The 23,482-nt window shown below is 47.1% G+C and overlaps 2 protein-coding genes across 28 annotated transcripts in view; one reads left to right on the top strand and one right to left on the bottom strand.

Annotated features, from left to right (window-relative positions):
- Positions 1-23,482, top strand: part of LOC119464013 (protein sel-1 homolog 1-like) — a 398,467-nt gene that overhangs the window by 70,560 nt on the left and 304,425 nt on the right. For 10 of the 24 annotated variants that reach the window (XM_049656632.1, XM_049656613.1, XM_049656618.1 and 7 more), the window contains 5 exons: positions 991-1,156; positions 1,627-1,701; positions 3,978-4,150; positions 5,360-5,482; positions 6,873-7,202. The exons of 12 other annotated variants lie outside the window; for them this stretch is intronic. In XM_049656632.1, the coding sequence (XP_049512589.1) occupies positions 991-1,156; positions 1,627-1,701; positions 3,978-4,150; positions 5,360-5,482; positions 6,873-6,998 (663 nt within the window). In that variant the 3' untranslated portion in view covers positions 6,999-7,202. The remainder of the gene's footprint in view (positions 1-990; positions 1,157-1,626; positions 1,702-3,977; positions 4,151-5,359; positions 5,483-6,872; positions 7,203-23,482) is intronic. 2 more of the 24 variants (XM_049656620.1, XM_049656614.1) reach the window with 2 other exon arrangements.
- The window catches only part of LOC119464555 (serine/arginine-rich splicing factor 5), a 337,955-nt gene continuing 331,576 nt past the window's right edge, over positions 17,104-23,482 (bottom strand). For 2 of the 4 annotated variants that reach the window (XM_037725576.2, XM_049656638.1), the window contains 3 exons: positions 22,874-22,947; positions 20,178-20,288; positions 17,104-18,270 (listed from right to left, as the gene is read on the bottom strand). In XM_037725576.2, coding sequence (XP_037581504.1) covers positions 17,331-18,270; positions 20,178-20,288; positions 22,874-22,947 — 1,125 coding nt within the window. In that variant the 3' untranslated portion in view covers positions 17,104-17,330. The remainder of the gene's footprint in view (positions 18,271-20,177; positions 20,289-22,873; positions 22,948-23,482) is intronic. The other 2 variants (XM_049656639.1, XM_049656637.1) reach the window with 2 other exon arrangements.

The following is a 23,482-nucleotide window of genomic DNA, read 5'->3' as shown; positions in this document are numbered from 1 at the left end:
CCGCACCAAAAGAGAAGGAGAGAAAGCGCGTGACTGCGCGCTGTTCTCTTTCGCGGCCGTCGGTGGGGCGGCGTTTATTCGTATCAACCGACACAGGCTGAAAATCGATTCGTAACAACCGTTCTCTAGCACGTTGCAAAGTAATTGGGCTCGGCCGGGACCACAGAAAAATTCGTATCATCCGGAAATTCGTATTAGCCGTGATCGTATCATCGAGCTTTTACTGTAGCTATTGATTGGTCGGTTGACAAGGCACGATAGAGCCAGTATGATGAGAGCCAGCTGTTGCAACTTTTAATGCACTGCATGGAGTTGGTAAGAGTGCACAAGTAGGAGAGAATAACTACTGGGTAGGTGGGGAGGTAACGAAAGGAAGCCAGAAACTGCAGCCACTGCATAGTTGTTCGTCAAGCACCTGTAACTTTGCTATTACAGCATCATTTTCTTATTAAATTGTGGCTGGATATTCATTGTAAAGCTATACACAGCTGCAACTCACTGTGAGCCCAGAGTGGCTTAGGGGCTCTAGTCAAATTTCGCCTTCGTCTTGTTTACGTCCTTGTCTGCCTTTGAGCTGTTCCCTAAGATGAATCACCAGTTAGCCCAAGCAGCCACTCCTCTATACCATGCTTACCTGATTCTAACAGATGCCATTTATTGCAGCAGCAGATAAAAGCTCGAAACTGGGCTTACTGTGTCCATTTTTCCATCCTTTTCATTACACTGTCGGCAGCAAATTATCATGTCACCGTCAGGCCACCACCTCTTCCTCAACTTCATTCTCGCCGTATGGCAGAGAAAAATTAAACTTTGCCAACCATAACAACTGGCAATTGAACTCGTGCCTCTTTCTTAATGTGCAGTCTGGAGCCGGATACGCAATTATACTGCACTGTTGGGCAGCTTTGGGTCTTCGTATCTTGTGCGAAGCACAGGCACTGAGAATGTCTTGCGGCCGTGACGGCATCCCGCTTCCTTTTCCTTCCGCAGCTCTTCAAGAACGTGGCGGAGCGCGGCCGGTGGAGCGAGAAGCTGATGCAGGCGTACTCCGACTACCGGGACGGCCGAGTGGACGCCGCCCTTGTGAAGTACGCGTTCCTCGCCGAGCTCGGCTACGAGGTGGCACAGAGCAACTCAGCCTTCATCCTGGACAGAGGTGGGTGTGGCTACAGTGTCTGGGATTGAAAAGTTTTTATCTTCACCCACTTTGAGTGGGCTGTCAACAAGAGTATTTGTGTGCGTTAGCTCTGTACTTGGAGTAGAGAAGTCCAATGGGGGACGGTATGCGTAAACGCTGGTGTACCATGCTTTGGGTGCAACTTAACAAGCCCAGGTGGTTGAAATTAATCCTGAGCTCCCAGATGGCGTTGTACTACTGAGCCCAAGGTTGCTGGTTCAATTATCGGAAGCCACTGTCTGATTCCACTGTAGGCAGAATGCAGAAGTGCTTGTGTACTGCGCCCTAGGCGCACTATTAAAAAGCATCAGCTGGCCAAAATTAATCAAAATTTCCATGCTATGGCATCTCTCCCTGCCCATGAGTTACGTAGGATGTTAAACCCCATGATTTCACTTTATTTGACTGTATGGTTGTGACAGATGACAAATCGTCCCTCTGTCCAACAGGTGAAAGCAAGTACTTCCCGAAAAACGAGACCTTCGCCTGGGCCCTGCTGTTCTGGAACCGAGCTGCGACACAAGGTGAGAAAAGCGGGGAAGCCCCTCATTATCACTTGCTAAGCGTGGACAGCTGGGCTAGTTGGTTGGGATTAGCATTATGAAACATCGTTCCAGCGCACAATTAAACACGGACAAGAAGAGAAAGAAAACGCTTCATGTTGTCTTTCTCTTCTCGTCCGTCACCGTCAGGCCACCACCTCTTCCTCAACTTCATTCTCGCCGTATGGCAGAGAAAAATTAAACTTTGCCAAGAAGAAGAGAAACAAGAAGAGAAAGAAAACGCTTCATGTTGTCTTTCTCTTCTCGTCCGTGTTTCATTGCGCGCTGAAACGATGTTCCATAACGCTCATTGTCACTTGCATGCCTGCTTGCTCCTTTCGAGCTGTAGTGAGTGACTGCTCGAAGATGGAACAGCAGTCGCCTGTGCGTATGTTACAGCCAATTTCCATCGGTTATTCCTCTTCTTGCATGGGCGCGCATGCGCTCGTGTTCGATTCTCACACAGCTGCCGATCGCTGTCACCCTTTCCCTCTGTGGCCACTGGTGAGAACTGTTCTGCGTTCAAGAAATTAAGGTTAATTTCAAGCTTATTTTCATGAAACATCCTTGGAAAGAAGATAGTCCAATTACTGAATCTACAGCCATAGCTCGACTAGTCCCACAAACTTTTACGAGGCAGTTGCCATAGAAACCAGAGTGCCGAACTGCAACTTTTTTCGTTTCGGTTTTCGTTCCTGTTCACCAAAAAACTGTTCAGTTCCAGTTCAACTCCGGAGCGAAGAAGTAATGGTTTAAACTGGTTCAAACAAGTTCATTAGCATAACAGATGAATAATTACTGAAAAAACAGCACAAACTTGTTTTGTACAAGAAACTCGATGCTGCTGGCTAAGTTACACTGAAAAATTACGCATGTTGTTCTTCAGGCAGCACGTAGTTACAAATGAATTACCGTATTTATTCGAATATAAGGCGAGGTTTTTTCCCAGAATTTCTAGCCTCAAAGTCGCCTTATACGCAAGTTTTGCCTTTAGGTGTGGCTTTACGGCAGTGCCCGCCGTAGCGCCGTGAAGCCACACTATGAGGAGAAATTCGTGCTGCCATGAAGCCACTTTGAAAGGCTAAATTCGCATATAACCCGCATTCCGCGTGTTGAAGCTCCCTTCCCTCCTCAATTTCATGGTCGCCATTTTGCATTTTGGCTGTGTTAGCAGTTCAGGCAATCCCCCCCCCTCCCCCGAGTCTCGATAATCCGTGGGCTACTCTGTATTGCCTTATATTGGTGTGCATACTCGAGCTTTTTTTTTTTTTTTTTCTTGGGTCCCCCCAATTCCACCCTCGCCTTATAATCGTGACCACCTTATAATCGAATAAATACGGTATGCAGAGCCAAGATCAATGCTGGAATCTATGTGAAGCGAAGCTTTAGTGTGAGAGGAGAAAATATTGAGGAACCGCAGAGTGTGCTCCAGCCTTCTACTCCGCTCGGGGGAAAAGGGAAGGGGGCAAGAATAGGGGACTGAGGAGCAATGTTGAGGACAAGCCGTAGTATGCGATTATATACAGGTTCGTGATCGAAGGGCCCGTTCACGGCCTAGAACCTAGGCCTGTGTTAACTAATTATTCTAAGAGAGCTATGATGGCTCGCTTCATTGATATTATGTCCGGCCAAGGGCCCACTAACAATATTTTACTGAACGATCGTTTTGGTAAATGAGGAAGAAATTAATGCCTGCTGAGGAAGAAATCAATGCCTGCCGTTCAAAGCTACGGTGGCGACAAGCAACAAGTATGCAGGGGAATCTCATTGATACAATCTTCACGGGAACCACAAAATATAATGTATCGTCCGAAAATCGCATTATCCAAAGCAAGCTCCAAAAAATATGAAAATAGGTGTACTCAGTGGCAAACTCAATAGCAAAGGTTCGTGCGGCATCGCTCGACGCCACACGAAGTCTGCCATGTGTGAGCTGTCTTGCTGTCTTTAAAGTCATCAGGCTGTCATCATGGCATTTGCTATGCCATCATCGGCCACCATCATCGACAAGCTGTTGTAGCCATCATGCCGTCATCATTGTGCTGTCTTCCTCATGTTCACTGCCGTCACCACCATCCCTTATGCTGCTGGGCAGCTAGTGCTGTTAATGCGTGATGCTTAGGGCATTCCCTTAACTGACTCTGTACAGTCATTCAAGTTTCACCTTTTCTGTGACTGCAGTTGGTGTCTGCCACTTGATTTGTATCGTCTTTCAATGGTTGCATAAACGGTGTGCCGGCTGGCGGAATGTTTTGCAGGTTACTCGGTGGCACGGGTGAAGCTGGGCGACTACCACTACTATGGCTACGGCACGAACATCGACTACGAGACGGCCGCCACCCACTATCGCATGGCCTCCGAGCAGCAGCACAATGCGCAGGCCATGTTTAATCTCGGCTACATGCACGAGCAAGGGCTGGGCTTGAAGAAGGTAAATGCCTGCACCACCCAGTGACTGTTGTTGCACTCTGATACTAGGGTGTCTTAGCCTGGCGGTATTTACGGGAATATCAGGTTGTGTGGTTTTAACATGGCGGAGAGATCCACTCCATGTGATGTCGCGCAGCAAAGGAGGTCGCTCCGCTGCTGCTTCATTTCCGCGGGCATCGCAGAGGTCGGAAGAACTTCAGTTTCACCCGACAAATTCAGCTGGCGCACGCGTGAAAGTGCAAGCGTCGGAGCACTGCTGCAGGTGCGAAACCGCCAAGGCCCTAATTTGCCAAGCTCTTTAAGAGAAAAACAAAAACGTGGGCATTATGTCCTTCAACACGTAGTTTTGACAATGACCCCACGCACTTGAGCTTGCAGCCAGGTTATCAGCCACTACTCACAGCGTAGTCACAGCCTTGTATAAATCAAGTTAGAAATAATGGATATAATGGAATTATCCTCTGCCAATCTGCAGCACGTAATTTTGCTGAAACACTCCGTACACACAAATGCATAAGTTATGTGGCATCAGTGGGACAAGCACGCAGTGGAAAAGCTTGTAGTATCCACCACGATTTTGGAGCTTCCAATTTACCTCACAAGACACAAGTATGGCCGCTCGTTAAAGTTGACGCAGTCAATCTCAAGCAGCCAAATTATATTCGCTGTGCGCCTCCTTGTCCGTGGTGCAAAACAAGTGGCTTCCTTTACAAATCATGTCCTACAAGCGTACGCACGGTAGCTCATCGTGGACAGCAGTGGGCCCTCAGGAAGTGTGCTGTTTCAGGGGGCGCGTTCACGACAGAGGCGACAGCACGCGCCGTCGCGTATGCATGCAGCTGCAACTAAAATGGCACCAGTGAACCTTTTAATAAAGTGCATGCTGTTCTTCCACACAAAAAACAAAGAAATCAAAAGTGCTCGGTGTCACGTGATGGTGCTAGTCGAATAAGGAGGGAGAACAGCAGAGAACCAACGAAGAGGCGGCAAAGTTCGAAGGATGGCCCTACTTTTGTGTATTGAGAGACTGTAGACTGTTCACCTGGCCGGACCACATCCACTAAGGCGTGCAATAGCCACTGCAGCAAATATAGTCAATGCAAGGATTAAACCAAAACCAAGATGTTCTATGTATGCACATTATCTGTAACGCATGGAAGAGGACCCTGACGAGGAAACGCTGTTTTTTTTTTTTGCCATTGTTTTACAGGACATCCACTTGGCCAAACGCTACTACGACATGGCCGCTGAGACAAGCGCTGACGCCCAGCTACCCGTCGCCCTGGCGCTCGTAAAGCTCGGTCTGCTGTATGGGTTTGCTTACCTCAAAGAGGTGAGTCCACTCATTTCTTTAAGGCTTATCTTCAAGAGTTTTTCTTACTTTTATGTCACCGTCATGCGACATCTTAACGTTTTCTGAGCAAAACAGTGGACATTTTCCTTTAATTTGTCTTAATAGCTTGGGCCACTAGGCATCTGCTCGTGGTCGTGATGTCCTCGGGGTCGTTGCATCATTGTCATACTGTCATCCGGATGTCGCGGTCGTTTTAACGCTGTCACTCCAGCTTCGTTATTCGTCTCTCATCAGGCCGTCATGGTCACGCCATCGTCATAATACACCCACTGTCATCCCATTGTCTTCATACCGCTGTCATGCCATCATCATCATCATAGCATCGTCATTATACATTCATTGTCAAAGTGTCATCGTGATGTGGTCATTCTATCATCATCACTTAAACTTCGTCATCCTCCTCTCATCATGATACTATTCTCGTCATGCTGTCGTCGTCACGCTGTCATTTTACCATTGTCATCACTTCAGAAACGTCATCCCATTATCGTCATGCCGTCGTCGTCCTACTGCCTTCGTGGTTCCATCGACATCATTCCTTCTTCGCCATTCTAGCGTAATCACACCATCATTCAGTCGTGATTACGCCGTCGTGGCCACCATTGTCGTCGTGCTATCGTCAGACATTCAGTGCCATACCGTCGCCGTAATGCCGTCTTGGCTGTTCTCGCAGTCACTTTAACTTAATTTCTTCATTCGACTCGTCATGCCATCATCGAAAGTCATCAGCATTAAGAAAGCTTCATTGTGCCAGAAATCTTGTTGAACCAGTATTCGTTACGCAAGTGTTTGGTAAAATACCTCAATGACCCTGCAAGGTGGTGTGGGTGTTAACAAAAGAGAGAAATTATGGCAGCGTTGAAATGTGTGTGGTTTGCATGAACAATGTCTGCAGGCAGATCGTTTCAGTCTGTGGCTGCCCACGCAAAAAATTGAGTGACAGCAGGCTGTTATTCAAGCCTGTGTTTGATACACTGGTTTCTGGTGCCTACTATGGCTGGAGTATCAAGTTGCAAGATAAAACGAAGTAACTCTAAAATGTTTCTTGCTGATATCAGCGTTTAATGAAAATATGCTTATAAGGTATTATTACATTGCATGCATGAAGTTGTTGTTGCATGAAGGTATTATTATGTTGCATGCAACTTTGTTAAAACAAAGTTTGACCGTATTGCCCCAGCTATCACATCACAGCCTTCGCATTATGGACAGAACTGGAACCTCTTCTTACGTGGCAAAAACAGTCAGGTGACCTAACTGCTTTTGTGTACTCTAGGACTAGCCTGGTTAATGTTTTGTAGCCAATTATAGCAGCCAGTGCCTTCCCAGGTGCGAAAACTTGAGGACCTCCTTGGCTTTGTCATTGCAGCAACAGTGGGACAAGCTGCTGCCCAAGTTCAGCCCAAGCGATGCGCTCGGTCCCGACTGGGACCTGTATGTCATGACCGTGATGGCTATTCTCCTCGGCGTGCTGGTCTACTTCAGGCGGGCGTGAAGAACCTTGTCCAATCAGGAGATGCCGTTCTGACGGACTCTTCAGGTGCCGCGCAACAACCACGCGGGTGTGCGTCACGTGACTTACGGTGTTCTTGTTTTTCCCGAACTGCAAAAACCAACAAAACTGCTACTACTAGTCGTCCGGGGTGCCGTTTCCCTTCGAAGCTCAAAACCTGTGTGCGCGTTGCAAAAAAAAAAAAAAGTGGCCGTTCCAAGAACTTTCTTTTGCACGTGATAGCTGAAGAAGAAGCCCATGGTCTTCGTGTGTTGTTTTGCATTGGAGCAACATAGAAAGGGACTGTCGTCATCATCAAGGGTGTTGGGATGGGAGGGGGGTGGTAAATTTTGTTTTCGATTTTTTTCTGTCTGTCCTCAAACGAGGGCAGCCATTTTTAGTTGCACGGACAGTATTGTCGTGTTGTTTCAAAAGTTGCGAGATTAAAAAAAAAAAGACCAGAGAGTCACCAAAAATGTTGGTTTGCTGTTCTTGTGAGTGATATGCTGCTTTCACCACGTGCAGGCCTGCCTAAATGACTGTTTGCACATGAGTTGGTAAAAATGCTAAATTTAGAATATTTGTTTGTTTTTATTAGCACAAGCTGGTTAAGCATTCGTTTCTGAAGTTGCAAAATTAAAGGACAAAACCAGTAGCCAAAGCAATTATCTGTTGCATTGTGAGCTGCTTCATACTTCCCATCCCAGGAAAAAATATGTACAGAAACATGCTTTTTTTTTCTGTTCTACAAAATTATTGTAAATCGCATTTTCTAAAATGCGTTACAGTTGACTTCCGCGAATTTGACCCAGATGGCACTGATGAAATTGATCGAATTATCCGGCAGGTCGAATTGAACAAGATGCATAAAAAAAACATCAAAAGTCGCCACTGATTCATTTGACAGTATTTAGCCAATTCCAACGTGCCCCCGAATCAACCGCGTGCCCGCTATTTATGTGTCCAAAGTAGAAATAACATAGAGATAGCAGGTGCACGTTAGAATTGGGTAAATATCGTAATCGGACATTACAAGCTACCATTATTGCTTTGAAATGTTCCTAGGTCAGGCCAAAGATAGGCGTTTTCGATGGGAGATGACGTGTGTTTCATCATATTCACTGTCCCCTAAGCTCTGCTGAGACAGATGCTGCCAGTAAAGGGGTTGCTATTGTGGTCACCATAAGGGTCAGGCACTTGCATGCTGACTGGTCAAGTTCAATTATCTGGCAAAGGCCAATTTTAGGATCGAAATAACGAAAGTTTAGGCCAAAATAAATGCGTAGGTGCCTGCCAGAACCTTCAGTCGGGATCAGATTAACTGCAGTCGAATTAACGGAAGTCTACTGTACAATCACAGTTGTTGACAGGTTCCTTGTGAACATTTTCACACTTTCTGTCATATCAATGCATTAGAGTACTTCTAAGTAGTTGAAAGTTGGACGCCGACCATAAAAATTTGAAATAAAATGTTTCATTAATTCTGAACAAGGCCCCCGTGCGGGAGTCGAAACGTTTATTTCTAATTTTTATGGTCTGCGTGCAACTTTCAACTGTACTTGCAGTGTCTTCTCCCGACTAGACTGGTTTTAGTCAAACTCATGATTTCAATGCATTCCAAGCACAATGTTCCCTAAATGAGGGCACAGCTGGCAGTTATTGCAGGTGGTTAAATTTTATTAACCTGATTGCAAATGCCAGGCCTGTTTTATGTGTCTTGCAGAACAACGTGGAAAAGGCACATTCCGAACAAAGCTGCCTGCCTCATTCATGTCCCCCCTTTTGTGGCCTTAAGTAGTGCAAGTAGTTTCCTACAGAAAATTACTACAGGGAACTGCGGTGCTACGATAATTCAGGGAATGAGATAATCATTCCCTGTATGATCATATGTTCTTGTGGCACTATTACGCTTTCTCTTTCTATATTTTCAGGAAACAGTGATTTTTCTGAACTCATGAACTTTTGCACCCTTGCATAGTCACTTCAAATTGTTGTATTTATAATGCAATGTCTTGTTGAAGATGATGAATTTTCAAAGCTGTTTGAAACCAGAAAGACCAGTCATTATCAGACTGGCTGAAGCACAATATGTACGAGGTGCTACCCAAAAGTTAAGGAAATTCGAAAAGCACAGGCAAACTGAGTGTGGTACACATTTCCGCCGCTAGATGGGCTAGCAGTATGCCTTGCAGGATCAGTGTGCTGAACGACTTGCATCTAAGAAGGGCTGTTTTGCGAAGTGTTGTTTTGCAACGCAATGTTTGCTGATTTGGCGCATTTCTTGCCAACCAGTACGGCAGTCTTCAAGAAGCGAAGAATTTTCAGCAAGTTTTGTTTTAAACTTGGCAAAACTGCGGCAGAAACTCGTCGTATGCTAGAGGACGCTTTTGGAGTCGACGCCATGAACCAAAGTAGGATGTTCTTATGGCATAAACGCTTCAAAGAGGGTCGAATGTGCGTTGACGATCATGAACGTTCTGGACGCCCGTCAACGAGCACAACCCCGGAAACGATAGCGGAAGTTCATAAGGCTATCCTTGGAAATCGCAGGCTAACTATAAAGGATGTCTGCGACATTGTAGAACAATTGTACGGCACAGTTCAGCGAATTTTGTCAGATGTTTTGAACATGAGATGCATTTCTGAAAAATTCATGCCAAGACTGCTCAGTGACGAATAGAAGCTGCAGCGTGTTTCTGTCTGTACGGTACTGAAGCAACAAGTCGGAGACAATCCCACATTCCTCTCCAGTGTAATAACCGGGGATGAGACATGGGTTTATGGCTACGATCCTCAAACCAAACAGCAGTCGTCGCAATGGAAGTCGCCAAATTCCCAGCGGCAGCGAAAGGCACGTCAAGTTAGTGGGAATGTGAAGTCCATGCTCACTGTGTTTTTTTGTTTTTTTTACCTACATGGGACTTTCCTTAAGGAATGTTTATCTCTTTGACAAATCATGAATAGCCAGCTTTACTGGGATGTTTTGAGGTGCTTAAGAGAGAGCATTCGTCGCAGGCGTCCGGGAGAGTGGAACAACTGGCTTCACCACGACAACACGCCCGCTCACACATCACTCGTTAGACAGTTCCCGACTTTCCCCCCTTGCGACTTTTTCTTGTTCTTAAAGTGTAAGTTGAGGCTGAAAGGACATCGGTTTCACACTGTTGAAGAGATCCAGTCGGAATTGCAGGCGGTCCTCAACACACGAACGCATGAAATTGCGGCAGAAACGTGGGGATCGGTGTATACATGCGCAAGTGGACTACTTTGAAGGAGACAGTGCTGATTGGGCATTATGGTTAACACTTTCTTTTTTACGACTGAATTCCTGGAACTTTTGGGTAGCACCTCGTACTTGCAGCTCTCGAGAAACTAGTGCAGGGGTGGATCAAGGATAACCTCAAGTGTGTGTAAATGGGGAGGAGGGCTTGAGGCAGGGTAGACTCACTACACGCAGTTTTATCAACGCTGGAGTACTAGCACAATCTCGTACATGTTTGCGGGTGAACTGGCGAAGCCCACCCCACCAGTGCACTGGCTCCAGACTTCACTGTAGTAATTATCTGGGCTGTTATCCCTGCCCACCAGCTCGGTCAACATTCTGGAGCCTTTGTGGACAATGTTTTCTTTGTGCTATGGCGATGGTGAAGCTGGGAATGACAAGGCAGCCTGACAACAAAACAAACGGTGAGGATGACGACGTTGGTTGTCAGCGTAATGCAATGGACGGACGGACAGGCAAGGCAAGCCCGTCACGCCAACCTTGGCAATGGAAAGTTCGGGCCAGGTAGCATGACGTCATAAATCGGAGTGCGTAGGCCTTGTGCTATCTAGGTGGTGTTGGCCACCGTGACATGCGAGGGTGGCGCCATCTAGCGATGCACGACAAAATGGAACGCTAAGCACATTTTAAGAGGAAGCTTTTATCTCGGACCCTGCTCCGTTGCCGCGGCTTCAAATACTCGTAAAATGCAGAAATGCTTTCCTGCGATAACCTCTTCGGCAATTTCATTAATTTTGTTGCATTTTTGATAGAGAAAGTTAAAGTTAAATTCTAGTGACTTTGAAGCATAATTTTGATTTAGCGCCAGTTTTTTTTTTTTTTACGGTGATTGGCAAGTCTGAAATAAAAAATTACCGCCCTTCCACTCCGTGAAGATGTTCGAACAGCGAAGCTGTGTTACACAGAGTGTTGCGTGTGGCATGTGTTGCACGTGATGGAAATACGTAAACACAGATCTACAACAGGAAGTTATATTGAAGCGTTGCGAGGCGAGAAGGGGCAGCGACTTTCGACGCTACTCGGCGAGTGTCCAGTTCTCTGGTCGAAACCAGCTGAGCCACCGCCAGAGGCATTGGCTGCAGTCATGGACACCGCGCGCGTTCGGCGCGAACGCGGGGAAACGCGGACGGCGTCGGCGGCAGCTCTACATGTTGCGTGTTAAACACCACCTCTTATCGCCTCCTCCTCGCGCCCAGCGTGGTCTCTCATTGGTCGCCTCCTTCCCCAGCACGCCTCTGGTGGTCACGTGACCTGCGTCCAGAAAGTTTGACAGGTTCAACAGCATTTCATAGCTGCAGGTTTGCCGACGAAGCCGCCGTAACCGCCAGGCACAGCGGCTATTCGTACTTCCTTACGGCACCGCCACGTGCAGCTGGCCGAGTTATGTGCATGGCGTGCACCGACGCAATGAACATTTTCGGCGTTGTGTCAGACGGTTGCCTTCGCGGCTATGATCGATATGCGGGGCCATATAGTCTCTCACGTGAGGCTAGGTTCAGCTAGGATTTCTCGTAACTGTATACACGACTTCATTCAGACTTTTATATATTTTAAACTGCAGCCGCTCACCAGTCCCACGCGAGAGTGTATATATGGAGTTAACATAAATCATTTATTGGAAGAGCTTTGGACTTGGGCCCTTTTTGGGAAGGGGTAATACAGTCGAAACTCGCTATAACGAAGCAGGCAGCGGGCACGAAAATACCTTCTTTATATCCGATATTCATTATAAGAGCACACGCAGACATTGCGGGAGGAAACCACGACCAGGTTTGTGCGAAACAATCGAAGCCTCTTTCTTACAGAAAGATGGTTGAACGTGAAGCTTTCTCCCATGCAAACCAAATCAAAGTCCAAAGCCAACGACCACGCAACGAACCCAAGAAATGCTGAGCGACCCGATGTGATGCATATGTGATTTGATTGGTTGTTTAGGATTCTATTTTCTGAACGTTAAAGTTGAATGAAGACACATTTTGTTAAGTTGCATAGCCTTTATTTTAGATCACATAGCCGTTGATTACACACACATTTTCACGGACGACTCTATACTTGCACAGTACGTATTGCCTTTGTGATCGTTATGGTAGACGGTCAGAGGCTCTGCCGTTACCGATACATGGGTCGGCCTTACGGGCACGATGGCGCTCGCGTAGGGATGCTCGATTAAATTTTTTAATCGATTAACGATTAATCATTCGTCGGTTTAGCGTATAATCGATTAATCACTTTTGATGCGGAGTTTTTCATCGATTAATCTACTTTTTTTCGGGCGCTTTAAAAAGGCTGAAACACAGTTATCTACTCACGTAAGTACCTATAGTAAATTTTCAAAGGTGGAACCAGCATAATAAATATAAGTGTATGAACTTTGATAAAGGATAATGTTTAATTTGTTAGAGGTCAAATTTAATTGCCACTAGTGACTAGTGAAGGAATAAGCAATATACAGGGTGCTCATATTGACACGTGTACTTGTTTATCTTTCATTGGTGACCCCTTTTCACCGGCTAACAAATGTTAAACGTTATCGCTCGGCGCAGTAAGCGCCTGCATGTATCTGAAGTTTCCCGAACGTTATCGATGCTTCTATCCGTTGTCTATTGTCACGGACGCTTATGTAACTTGACTTTATGAGCAACGCGAATTGTCTAGTACTTTCTGGAAGACAAGCGGGCACCAGGGATTACTCTGGAAGCTTCGATGATTCCTATATAAATGCCGACGCCTTTCGCCGCTGATCATATTTCGACGATCGCCGACTGTGTTCGCCGCTATCGTTGTGCTTCGAGTGCAACTTGGTTTTGTGGGCACAGGTTCGCCCAATAAAGAAATCCGTTTCGTCATTCACAGTTTTGTGGAATTTTAAAATTCGCCTGTGGCAGGTAGCATAATTATTATCGTTGAGCTGGGTTATTCGAAGAGGCGGACATTAGTAGCATGAGAAATCGAGACATATTCAACCAATTAACAAAAATTGACGAATGAACTTCTTAGTTAATTACTTTAGGACACATATTGCAATTTACGAATTGTAGCCTGCCGGCCGGTGAGTTTGCAAGACGCATCTACTTGAAATGAATTTTCAGGATGACACCAGTTTCGAGATCTTATTTCTGAAAGTGTGGGACGAAATGCATGGGCGTTCCAGTTACTTTTGTGCTTGAATGCATTTTGGTAAAAAATTAAGTTGAACAACACTGCATTTTTACGGCGAGTTTGATAGCGCATATCTCCAAACTGGTTTGATTCTGGAAGTTCATTCCAAGTGGATAGGCCTGACAAGCTCACCGGCTACAATTCGAAAATTGCTAGATGTGTCTTAAAGTAATTAACCAAGACGTTAATTAGTGATTTTTTGTTATTTGTTGAATATATGTTTCGATTTCATGTGCTAATGTCCGCCTTATCGAATAACCCAGCTCAATGATAAGAATTATGCTACCTGCCACGGGTGATTTCTAAAAATTCTGTAAAACTTAAAAATGAACACCCTGTATGTTAAAAATGGCACTTACTGAGGAGGGTGGGCATGGAGGAAGGAGAAACTAGAAGAGAACGTCGCAGCACGACTGACATCAAGAAGTAATGGCGCAACACGTGATCGCCACATCAGAGCGTGCGGTAGGTTTAATGCTGCCGGGTGCAGGGCAGCAGCGCAGCTGAACGGGTGCGCACCGATTTGAAAGTACTACGAAGCAAACATTATCGGTCAACACGTTGTCTCCCAGAGTCACGTGCTGACCCTATACTGCGAGGTAAAAAGCAAAGGAAATGCCTTGACGGCGAGTTCGCTTGCCAAGACTTGCTGCCTGACGTAATGCCCTCTCCTAGTTTATTTCTTCCTCCACGGGGGAGTCCTTTTCCCCAGCCGCAGGCAGCCTGTGTGACGTGTGCGTAAAGCGGGGAAGCGCTTCGCCAGCTTGACACGACTCGGGAAAACAGTCGACAGTCGCTCTCAGTCTTCGCAGCCGCGCTGTCGTTGCTCGTACTCCGCTTTCTATCGTACGATTTCAAAATTTTCACGCCACTTTAGTCACTGTCTGGAAAACGATTAATCAAACTGGTTTAATCGATTAAACCGATTAAATGAAAGGTAGACATCGATGACGATTAATCGTTTTGCAGCGTACTTTTAGTCGATTAATCGATTAATCGTTCATCGATATTGCCATCCCTACGCTCGCGCTTACGTTCGCGTATGGCAGCCTCTTCTGCCGTGCGCTGTACCCGCAGCCTACCCTTGGTGACGGCCGGGAATGCATTGCGTGACGCGCGTAATGCAATGTAGATATATACAGTTCGTCTGGGTAGTGTGGCGTTGCAGTTCCCATTGTTCTTATCGGTACAAGTGCGAATGTAAACTGTAGTGTTCTACGATACGCATGTCGTGCGCTGTTGTTCTATTGTGTGCGCAGGTAGTTCCATTGTGCAAGTTGGCTTACCTGCAGCACGTTTTCGGCGCTCACGGACGAATCAGTGAGACATAGAAAGCTTCGCTTTAATAAACGCAAACGGGTGCCTCCGACTGCCCAGTATAGGGTCTCCCGCATGTTTTAGTGGCCCGTCAGAAACTTTCCGTGCTGATATACGACACACGGGAACAACAATGTAATTGCACAAACCAACCGTTTGATCCGACGCATCGCAACAAACACTTTGGGATGAAGGAAGCGGATCTTAGGCGTCCAATCCGGGCTTTCGTGCTCAGCCGTTTCGTGTACTCCCTCCCATATCTCAACCTGTATAAAGCGGAGAAGGAAAAGGTAAACTGCCTGTGGTAAACACCACAGGCACCACAGGGGTGCCTGTGGTGCACACCACGACCTTCGCCGATCCTCTTCCACATGTGGCCGGAGGAGGTACGGGTCTGCGGGGCTGTCGCTTACTTGTTGACCTGGGCCCATCGCGAAGGCGGTGCAATGTCACATAGCGCCTCAAAGCACTAGATGTCACGATGGGGCAACAATCGTTCATTGCTATGCGACGTGACGCACGCGCTAACAGTGTCAAAGCTCTATATGTCTAATAGCCAGTTGTCGACATTTCCAACCCACACATTCAGGATTGTGGCAAGGTTATTCTGTCGTATATATAAGAATGAAGACTGAAAAAACGCTATTCGATTCTATGCGAGCGAAACTTGTGCACTATAACTTTGCCGAAAAATGAACTTTGTGGGGGGCCTGGCGTGCCACCGTACCTTCCCCGATCATATGCCCTTTCCATCTGCAGCGGTATAAGTTGACTGCCTGGTTGTTGCTCTGCCCCTGGAGGATTCCGATGTGAAATGTTTTAGAGCGATAGCTCTACTACTCCAGGTACAAACCCAGAAAACGACTGGTTCCGTAAATCTGACCTTCAGGCTCAGCCAAGGTGAAACTTCTACTGCCACTACCGGCGGCTGCTGCGTACGCCGCGTAGGCGCCCATATCTTGAAATCGATCTGCGATGTGAACAAAGTACGCGGACGCGCGGGCCCCATCTTCAAAGCGATCAGCAATGTGTACCAAGTGCGCGCAGTGCTGGTAGCTTCGTATGCGCTGTGCTTTCGACGCTTAGTTCATGTTGAAGCGTGACGCAGCATGAAGGTCAAGCCGCTCGCTGCTGCTGCCGCGCCGAGCAGCGTGTGTGTGTGTTGTCTTGTGGTGCAATTGTAGATGCGGTAGTTGCTGACGGCGCCAAGCAGCGTCTGTCTCTTATCCCAAGGCAAGCAAAACCGCGCTATCGCTCGACAGACATGGTTTAACCGCATTGTTCAGTTCGCTCAGCATGGGGGTCGCTTGCTAAAGCCGTATGTAGCGAAAACATGAAATGCTATTATCGCTCATATATCTTTGCAATCGTACTGCCCACGCGCCTTTACTTTGGTATCGTTGTGTTAACAAGCCGGCCATTGCTCGATCATGCACGGTTCGCACCGCGCACTACGCAATCGGAGCTAAATTTAGCCTCTCGATCGCTTGTCTTTCAGAGGCATAGCTGGCAGCAACGTTACTAGAATAGTCTAGTAACATTGGCTGGCAGTACGGTTGTCGACCCGAGCGGGAGTGGTCGCGTTAGTGTGCTAACTCGGCCATAGTAGGAATAACCTATCAAACTCAAGCCTCATCAGGGGTCATGAGATCTTATAAGTGCGCAATTTATTTGCGTAAGTTTGAGTTTCTCGGCCATGGCAACCCCGCGTTCCGACACGTACGGTCCGGAAATTGCGTGGTTACTCGGGCGAAGCAAGACAGGGGGAATGCTGATTCGAGTTTCTGACCACAGCGGGTCCACTGAAAATAGGGAGCGAGCGCGACTGCAAGGTTCGACAATGGGACATCCATTAACTGCATCACAAGCATGTAATCTTTGCAACGCGTGAATGCCACTTTGTGCATCTGGTCGCATGATTTTTGTACCCTAGTGCTCAAACATCCTCGGCAGGCACTAAAAAAAAGTTTGCACCCTTTAAGAGAGTTTCTTGCCTCCAAACAATCATGTCTTGCTTGCGTTTAAGCGCTTGTGTAATAGCAGGCTCGCAGCGTTAAAGAAAGGAAATGCAGGAAGATATACGATTATTACTGAGAGACAAGATAAGCCCCAAAGGGTGCAAACATTTTTAAGAGTGATCGTTATCTGTCTAGAGTGCCTTTCCTTTCTTTAACGCTGCGCGCCCGGTACTTCCAGGCCACGAACGACATGTGTGTCACGAGCATGACATGGCATTCTCCACAGGAAAGTAGCGAGCGCAGTTTTCTAGAGGCGCAAGCAAGACGGATGACTATTATCGTGGGACAATAAGATACGCCCCAAAGGGTGTAAACTATTTCACACGTGAGATCGACGGGTGAAAAAATGTTTTATTGATGAGCAAAAACCACAGAAACCAGACTGTCTGCACCGCCGACACGACCCAAAACTCTGCAAATGTGCTTGGCCCTAGTTGCATAACTGGTGTTTAGTCTTGGGGACACAGTCGGCGTGCTTGTGGCATGGGACAAGAAAAAAAAAAAAAAAAAAAAAAGAAAGACTGCTGCTGACGAAGGGGTTTGCGCTGAACCTGAACCTCAGTCGTCGCCATTTTCGCGGCAGCTAGCTGGGGAACCGCTGCGGCTCCGTGACCGCGATTCGCGCATCGGGGACTGCGACCGACTCCTGCCGCTTCCTGGACCGGCCGAGTTCGACCGTGACCGGTCGCGAGACCGGCTACGAGACGAGCTCTTCTTCCCGTCCGTCTTGGCGGCGACCTTCCCGTTTTCCTCTCCCCTGACCGGCGAAACCGAGCGGGACTTCCCGCGGCTACCGCTGCGACTTCGGCTAGACTTCGACTCGTCCTTCGACTTCTTGCGGCTCCGCGAGCGGCTCTCGCGCTCCTTCGCCGGCGACCTCGAGCGGCTCCGCGAAGCCTCCTTGCCGTCGGCGGGCGACTTGGAACGCGAAGCGCTCCGCGACTTTCGGCCGCCCGCGCTGCTGGCAGGAGACTTTGATCGGCTTCGACTCGACTTCTTGTCGGCCTTGCCCTCGGACCGGCTACGGCTGCGGCTGCGCGACTTTGGCTCGTTGCTGGCAGACCGCGACCGGCTCCGGCTGGACGGCTTGCTGCGCTTCTTGACGGGCGAACGGGACCGGCTGCGGCTGGCGGCCTTTTCCCCGTTGTCGTCGCTCTTCTTGCTGGCTACGGAGCGGCTTCGGCTGCGGCTCACCGGCTTCCGGTCCTTGCTGACCGACCGGCTACGACGCTTGGGCGACCGGGAGCGGCTGCGGGACTTGCGGCGTGGCGCGGGTGACTTGGAGCGAGACTCGCTGGAGCGGCGCCGCCGCGAACCGCTCCTGGAGCGGCGCTTAACGGAGCGCGAGCGACTGCGGGAGCGGGACGCGCTGCGGGAGCGGCGGCGTTTCTGCGGGCTACGGCTCTTGCGGCGCTTGGAGCCGGAGCGGGATCGCCGGTTGCGCCGAGGCGAGCGGCTTCTGGAACGCCTACGGCTGCGACTGCGGCTCCTCGAGAAGCTGCAACGAGACACCAAGTCAACAGTTAAGCTGGGCCGGCCAGCCAGTTGTTGCACAACTAAGGGAACCAAATGACTACGTGGTATTTTTGTTAAAGAACCTGCTAGGCTAATAATAAACAGTGGGTGGAAGCCGGTCATTCCACAGCAGACACTTGTGTTTAGGGTGGCAGCTGATGTTTAAGTGTGCTGAGCAAGCATGCTTGTGGCATGGCATCTGCTCCTTAAAGGGACTATCGATTTTTACAAGTCCCGTTTTTTTTTTTAGTGCAACAGAAAGCTTACTGGTCAGTGTCCAGCACTACAGCGATAATACAGAAATCACCTTATAACATTTAGCGCAGCTCTGAGGCGCACCGACAGTTCCTGCGGTAACTGTCGGCGGCGCGGGGTATGAAAGACGCGAGGAGGAGGGTATGGGAAAAGGGTGAGAAGAAAAGCGTAGCGCGACGGCAATGGCTACGAGATGGTGCCAGAGTAGCGCACGTCGTCTGGTACAGTAAGTTTGCAGTCTTGCACAGACATTTCTTATATTTGCACCGCGTTTACCCCCAAGTACACACATCATCATAAATATAACCAACTCTGGAGACAAAGTTCCTATAGCGCTCATCATGCATTGAAATCGGCAATCATATGGGAGCCGCCATCTTTGCTAATCTGTGCAGGCGCAGACGAGTAGATGCAATTTAGACGAGATGGAATCAACGCGATCGCGAGCCTCCCTCAGTATGGTGGCGCCATCTAGTTAAGGCATCCTCTAACGCTCCGTAAATATTACATCAAAATTTTATAAATAGCCATCCAATCTTTCCCAAAAATATTCAGAATGATTTTTAAGTGTCCATACTACGTGCTATGAGTAAATGCCTGTTTGTGAATAGAATATTTTTAGCATTAGTTACAGAAATAGGTTGTAGCAGCATGCCACCTTGGCTGTTGCCAGCTTTTTCGCCCTAATTTTCCTCTAGAGTTAGTATACTAACTATGAACAACATAGCTGACTGGCCCTGGTGTCGTTATTCTGTCAATAGATGAGCCGAGCCAAGCCAACTCATCAAAAACGAAGGTGAAGGCAGTACCACTCTTCTATTCACTACAAAAGAAGGCTTACCTGCACACTGGAAGTTAGAAAAAAACTTATAATACAAAAAGGTCTACAGCATTTCGATACTAATAAAAAGACCAGGTACTGCGTACACTAGTAGAACGTCACGTGATAGGTCACTTATGCATCTTCATAATTTTGCTGTGTGGGTAGCCAAAGGTCATTTTACGCAACTTTTAGTGAAGAATTAAAAAGATAAATCTACGTTTAATGAGAAAACGGGGCTCGTTTTAGCCAATACAATAGACAATCTTTCCATCGGCGATTTCGATTTATGTTCTGAGCGGTTGACTGCCCCTTTAACATACAAAAGGATGGTCTGCGAGACCGGCTACAGTTACTTCGAGCTGCGATGTAAGCCACAGCCTCTGCAAGTTTTTTACCAACAAGACAGATGGCATAGTGGTTTTTCCTGCATACTTCGTGTTTACGACTATCCCGTTTGCATGACAGCGTTTATGCCACTCAAACTTTTTATGCGTGCAAATGACTTCTGTCTCGGCCAACACTTAGGTTTTCGCTTGTTATTAGGTTTTCGCTTAGGTTTTCGCTTGTTATTAGGTTTTCGCTTGCCATAGAGGCTTAACAAGTACATGCTTGAAATGGCTCGAAATCCTGCCTCAAAATTACTTTGTTGAATTGCGAAAAAATGAAAAAAAAAAAAGCTTTTTTCAATACAATTATGATCAGGAAACAAAAATAGTTTGTTACATTGTAGGTTTCATTAAAACTGAGGTTCATTATATTGAGGTCCGAATGTACTTAGAAAAACTTGAAATGAGAGATGAGTGCTACCTTACCTTCGGAGCGGTTTTTCCTCAATGATTCTGATCCGGCGACCATTGATCTCGGTGTTGTCCAGCTTCTCAATTGCTCGCTTCATGTCGGAGTAGGAGGCAAACTCCACCACACTGCAGAAGACAACCATGCACCATAGGCAGGAAAACACAACTTAAGTAACACATCCTATAAGCCACATAGTTAGCGAGCTCTCACTGTAGATGTTCTTAAAAGTCAGAATGATAGTTATGATGTTTACATTGAAACTACAGTCAAAGACCAATTTTTTGGACAGGCCCCATAATTCGGACGCTTTTGCAGCACCACCATATACACCATAAAGCTACCCCATGTATACATCCTCCTTATACGTGGGAGATGCACCTCCTGTATAAGAATTTTCCAAAATTTGGATGCTGATATCCTTTTGCCGTCATATTTAGGACTTCTTGCCGTGACCACAGTTCCAACATGGCAATAATCGAAGCCGCCACTGCCACCAATTTTGGACAAGATCGCACAAGCATCTCGTTTTCCAAATGCTCGCCTGCGATTTCGCCATCGTGGCACCTTCATCAATGTTCGTCAGCATGGCGAGACGGGAGCATAAATTAAACACTGCCCACTCAATAACGTAGGAGGTGAAGCGAATGTTCGTAAAGCAAGATGCTTGTGCAGTCTTGCACTTGATTGTCTCGCAGCATCGAACCAGTGCTCTCGCACGTTGATCCACTAGCAGCATTAGCTGCTAGTGGATCACCGCTAGGGCTCGCTACTTCGACATTCACTACTAAGCATTTTGCTTTTCGGTGACATGCTTTTCATTGAAAGAATTTGCCTGTCAGCAATGGCACTGACTCTGCCTTTGTCATCCTCACCGACGGCTATAAGTGCGGAAAGTATGGCAAGGGTCAAGCGTTGCGCAATGTTGGTTCCCGAAAGTCAGCTTCGCCGCGATACAGCAGTGTTGTGCGGTCAAGCATATGCAATATATTGTGAATAGTACTAAGAGTGGAAGAGGACCACTGTCACAGACACAGTATGTATTTTTAATTACACGTGCACCTGCAAGCACCCACAGTATGAGCATTGATACACCTAATAAGCGTAATGGTAGGCCTTCAGAGCTGTCAGACGTATTGCGGCGATTTAAGCACTTGGGGGCAGTAAAAGGCACGCATTCATTTCTTTGAACTATAGTAGTAAAAGCAAGCTTGCTACAGTACGATCTCTCATATATAAATTCCTTGGAACCTCAAAAATACATTTGATATATATAAATTCCTTGGAACCTCAAGATACACTTGAGTCATCCAAAATTCACATGATCACACATATTACCACTCATAGTGAAGGTGAGACAGTCTTATTTATTGTTTACTTTGTTAAATTCCTGACATTTTTTGGCAGGGGTGTGCGAATACTTGAATATCACCGAAATTCACGGATTTCTGAGAAACTCTTTGTAGCCTGTCCGAAGTAAGCAAGCTCTTGTTACTCCGTCGCGTCCAGGGTAACTTTTTTCAATTCGGCCCATTTTCCAAAATGTCCTTGGACCCCGGTATTCAATTAAAACCACATCGCCTTGGGACAATGGTTTCGCTTGTCGTGTGTTGGCTTTGACAATAGCTCCTATTTCCGTGAGATATTCGTGATGCCATCTTTTCCACCAAGCTTTCACTAGTTTGTATCTACTTCGCCATGCTTCTTCAATGTCTCCGTTGTACAGTCTTGTTTGTCCGTCTTGAAGCTGTTGGCGACCGCCTATGATGTCTGCAGGAGTTATTGGCATGGGCTCATTAGGTTCACCATACACGTAAGTTAACGGTCGATTGTTGAGCGCTCCAACTTCTGCTACAATTGTGCGTAGCTCCTCCATTGAAGTTGTTTTTCTTGAGATTATTTTTCGCATCGATGTCTTTAGGCTCCGTATGAGGCGTTCATAGAATCCTCCCCACCATGGGGCGCATTCGGCTATTGTTTTCCATTTTATTTGGCGTATACTGCAGTAATCCTTCACCCGTTCATGCCCAACGGCGTCAAGCTTTCCGTTAATTTCCTTCTCGACCTTTGTAAAGGTCCTGGTGTTGTCCGAGTAGATTATGACAGGTATACCACGTCGTGCGGTGAATCGCCGGAAAGCTTCACGGAAAGATCTGTGAACAACATCTACCCTCTTGAAGAGTGTTTCAAATAGCCCGCCAAAGCCTATCTCTGTGCCAGTTGGGCGGGCGGGAGCTTGTAAAATATCATCATCAAGATACTTGAAGACGAAGAGCAAGAGAACGGCTCCTTGGCGCAAGCGCGCGCCACTTCACTTCTTCAATAAACCGTTCATGTTCGAAGCAGTCACCGGTACTTGATCGTTTTAACAGGTATAGCCGTAAACAGCAGTAGCAAAGCTGGTAACGAGATCTGGTGGCGCTATGTTCAAATACAACATATCTGAACTGTTTTTGTGTTACACGAGTGTTCTCATCAAATCAAATTTAACACAGGACTAAATGTTAAAAGATTATGTTGCTACCGATGCTTCACAACAGCAGTTAAGCTGAATATGATAGTCACTGCGATAATAGTCTGCACCACAAGTTGGCGCCTCCAATGCGGCTGCTCATGTGAAAATCTCTGGTATCCCGGTGTTCCGTAAAGAGGTTTACGGACTAGCTAAAACTCCGGTCAAGCAATAACGTAAAGCTGGGAAGTTTCTACTAACCCTTCATTGCGCCTGTGCCGGTGTGCATCAGCATAGGTAACATCGCCAACTTGCCGCATACGATCCTTCAGGTCCTGGTGGGGAGAGAAATCCACACCGCAAGGGCCAGGCAAGGGCAAGCACACTCGAATTTAGGCACAGCAACAATGCAACAACCATGACACTGACCAACACTTGAGGCATTTGCAGTAGCAGAGGCGCAGAGAACTGTGGAAGCAGACACTGGATCACGTGCTCAAGTACACAGACACAACTGCCATGCACTTGCCAGCCAGGTTTGTGTGCCACATGCTTTCTTCAGGACTTTGAGCGCGGTGCTCTTCTATTAGGGTGCCTGCACTATTCGTTCGTACTAAAAAGAACTACACTGGCAATTAATTATTCGCGGGGAGTAAAAGCATAACCAGAAAGGTGCAAAGCTTGACTGGTGTGTTTGAAGTAATAAATGCGTCACACGGGCAACTGCTAACTCAATTAAAAATAAGCAAGCATGAGAATTCCTGAGGGAGTTCTACCTCAGAGTAACTGTAGCAAAACAACTGCCATCATTCTTGCTGTTGGCTTATCCGACAGGAAACTGTCGGGGAACACAGCACTGAACAAGGAATA

This window comes from Dermacentor silvarum, chromosome 9 (genome assembly GCF_013339745.2).
Source record: "Dermacentor silvarum isolate Dsil-2018 chromosome 9, BIME_Dsil_1.4, whole genome shotgun sequence".
NCBI lineage: Eukaryota > Metazoa > Arthropoda > Arachnida > Ixodida > Ixodidae > Dermacentor > Dermacentor silvarum.
This window is presented reverse-complemented; position numbering and strand designations above follow the sequence as displayed.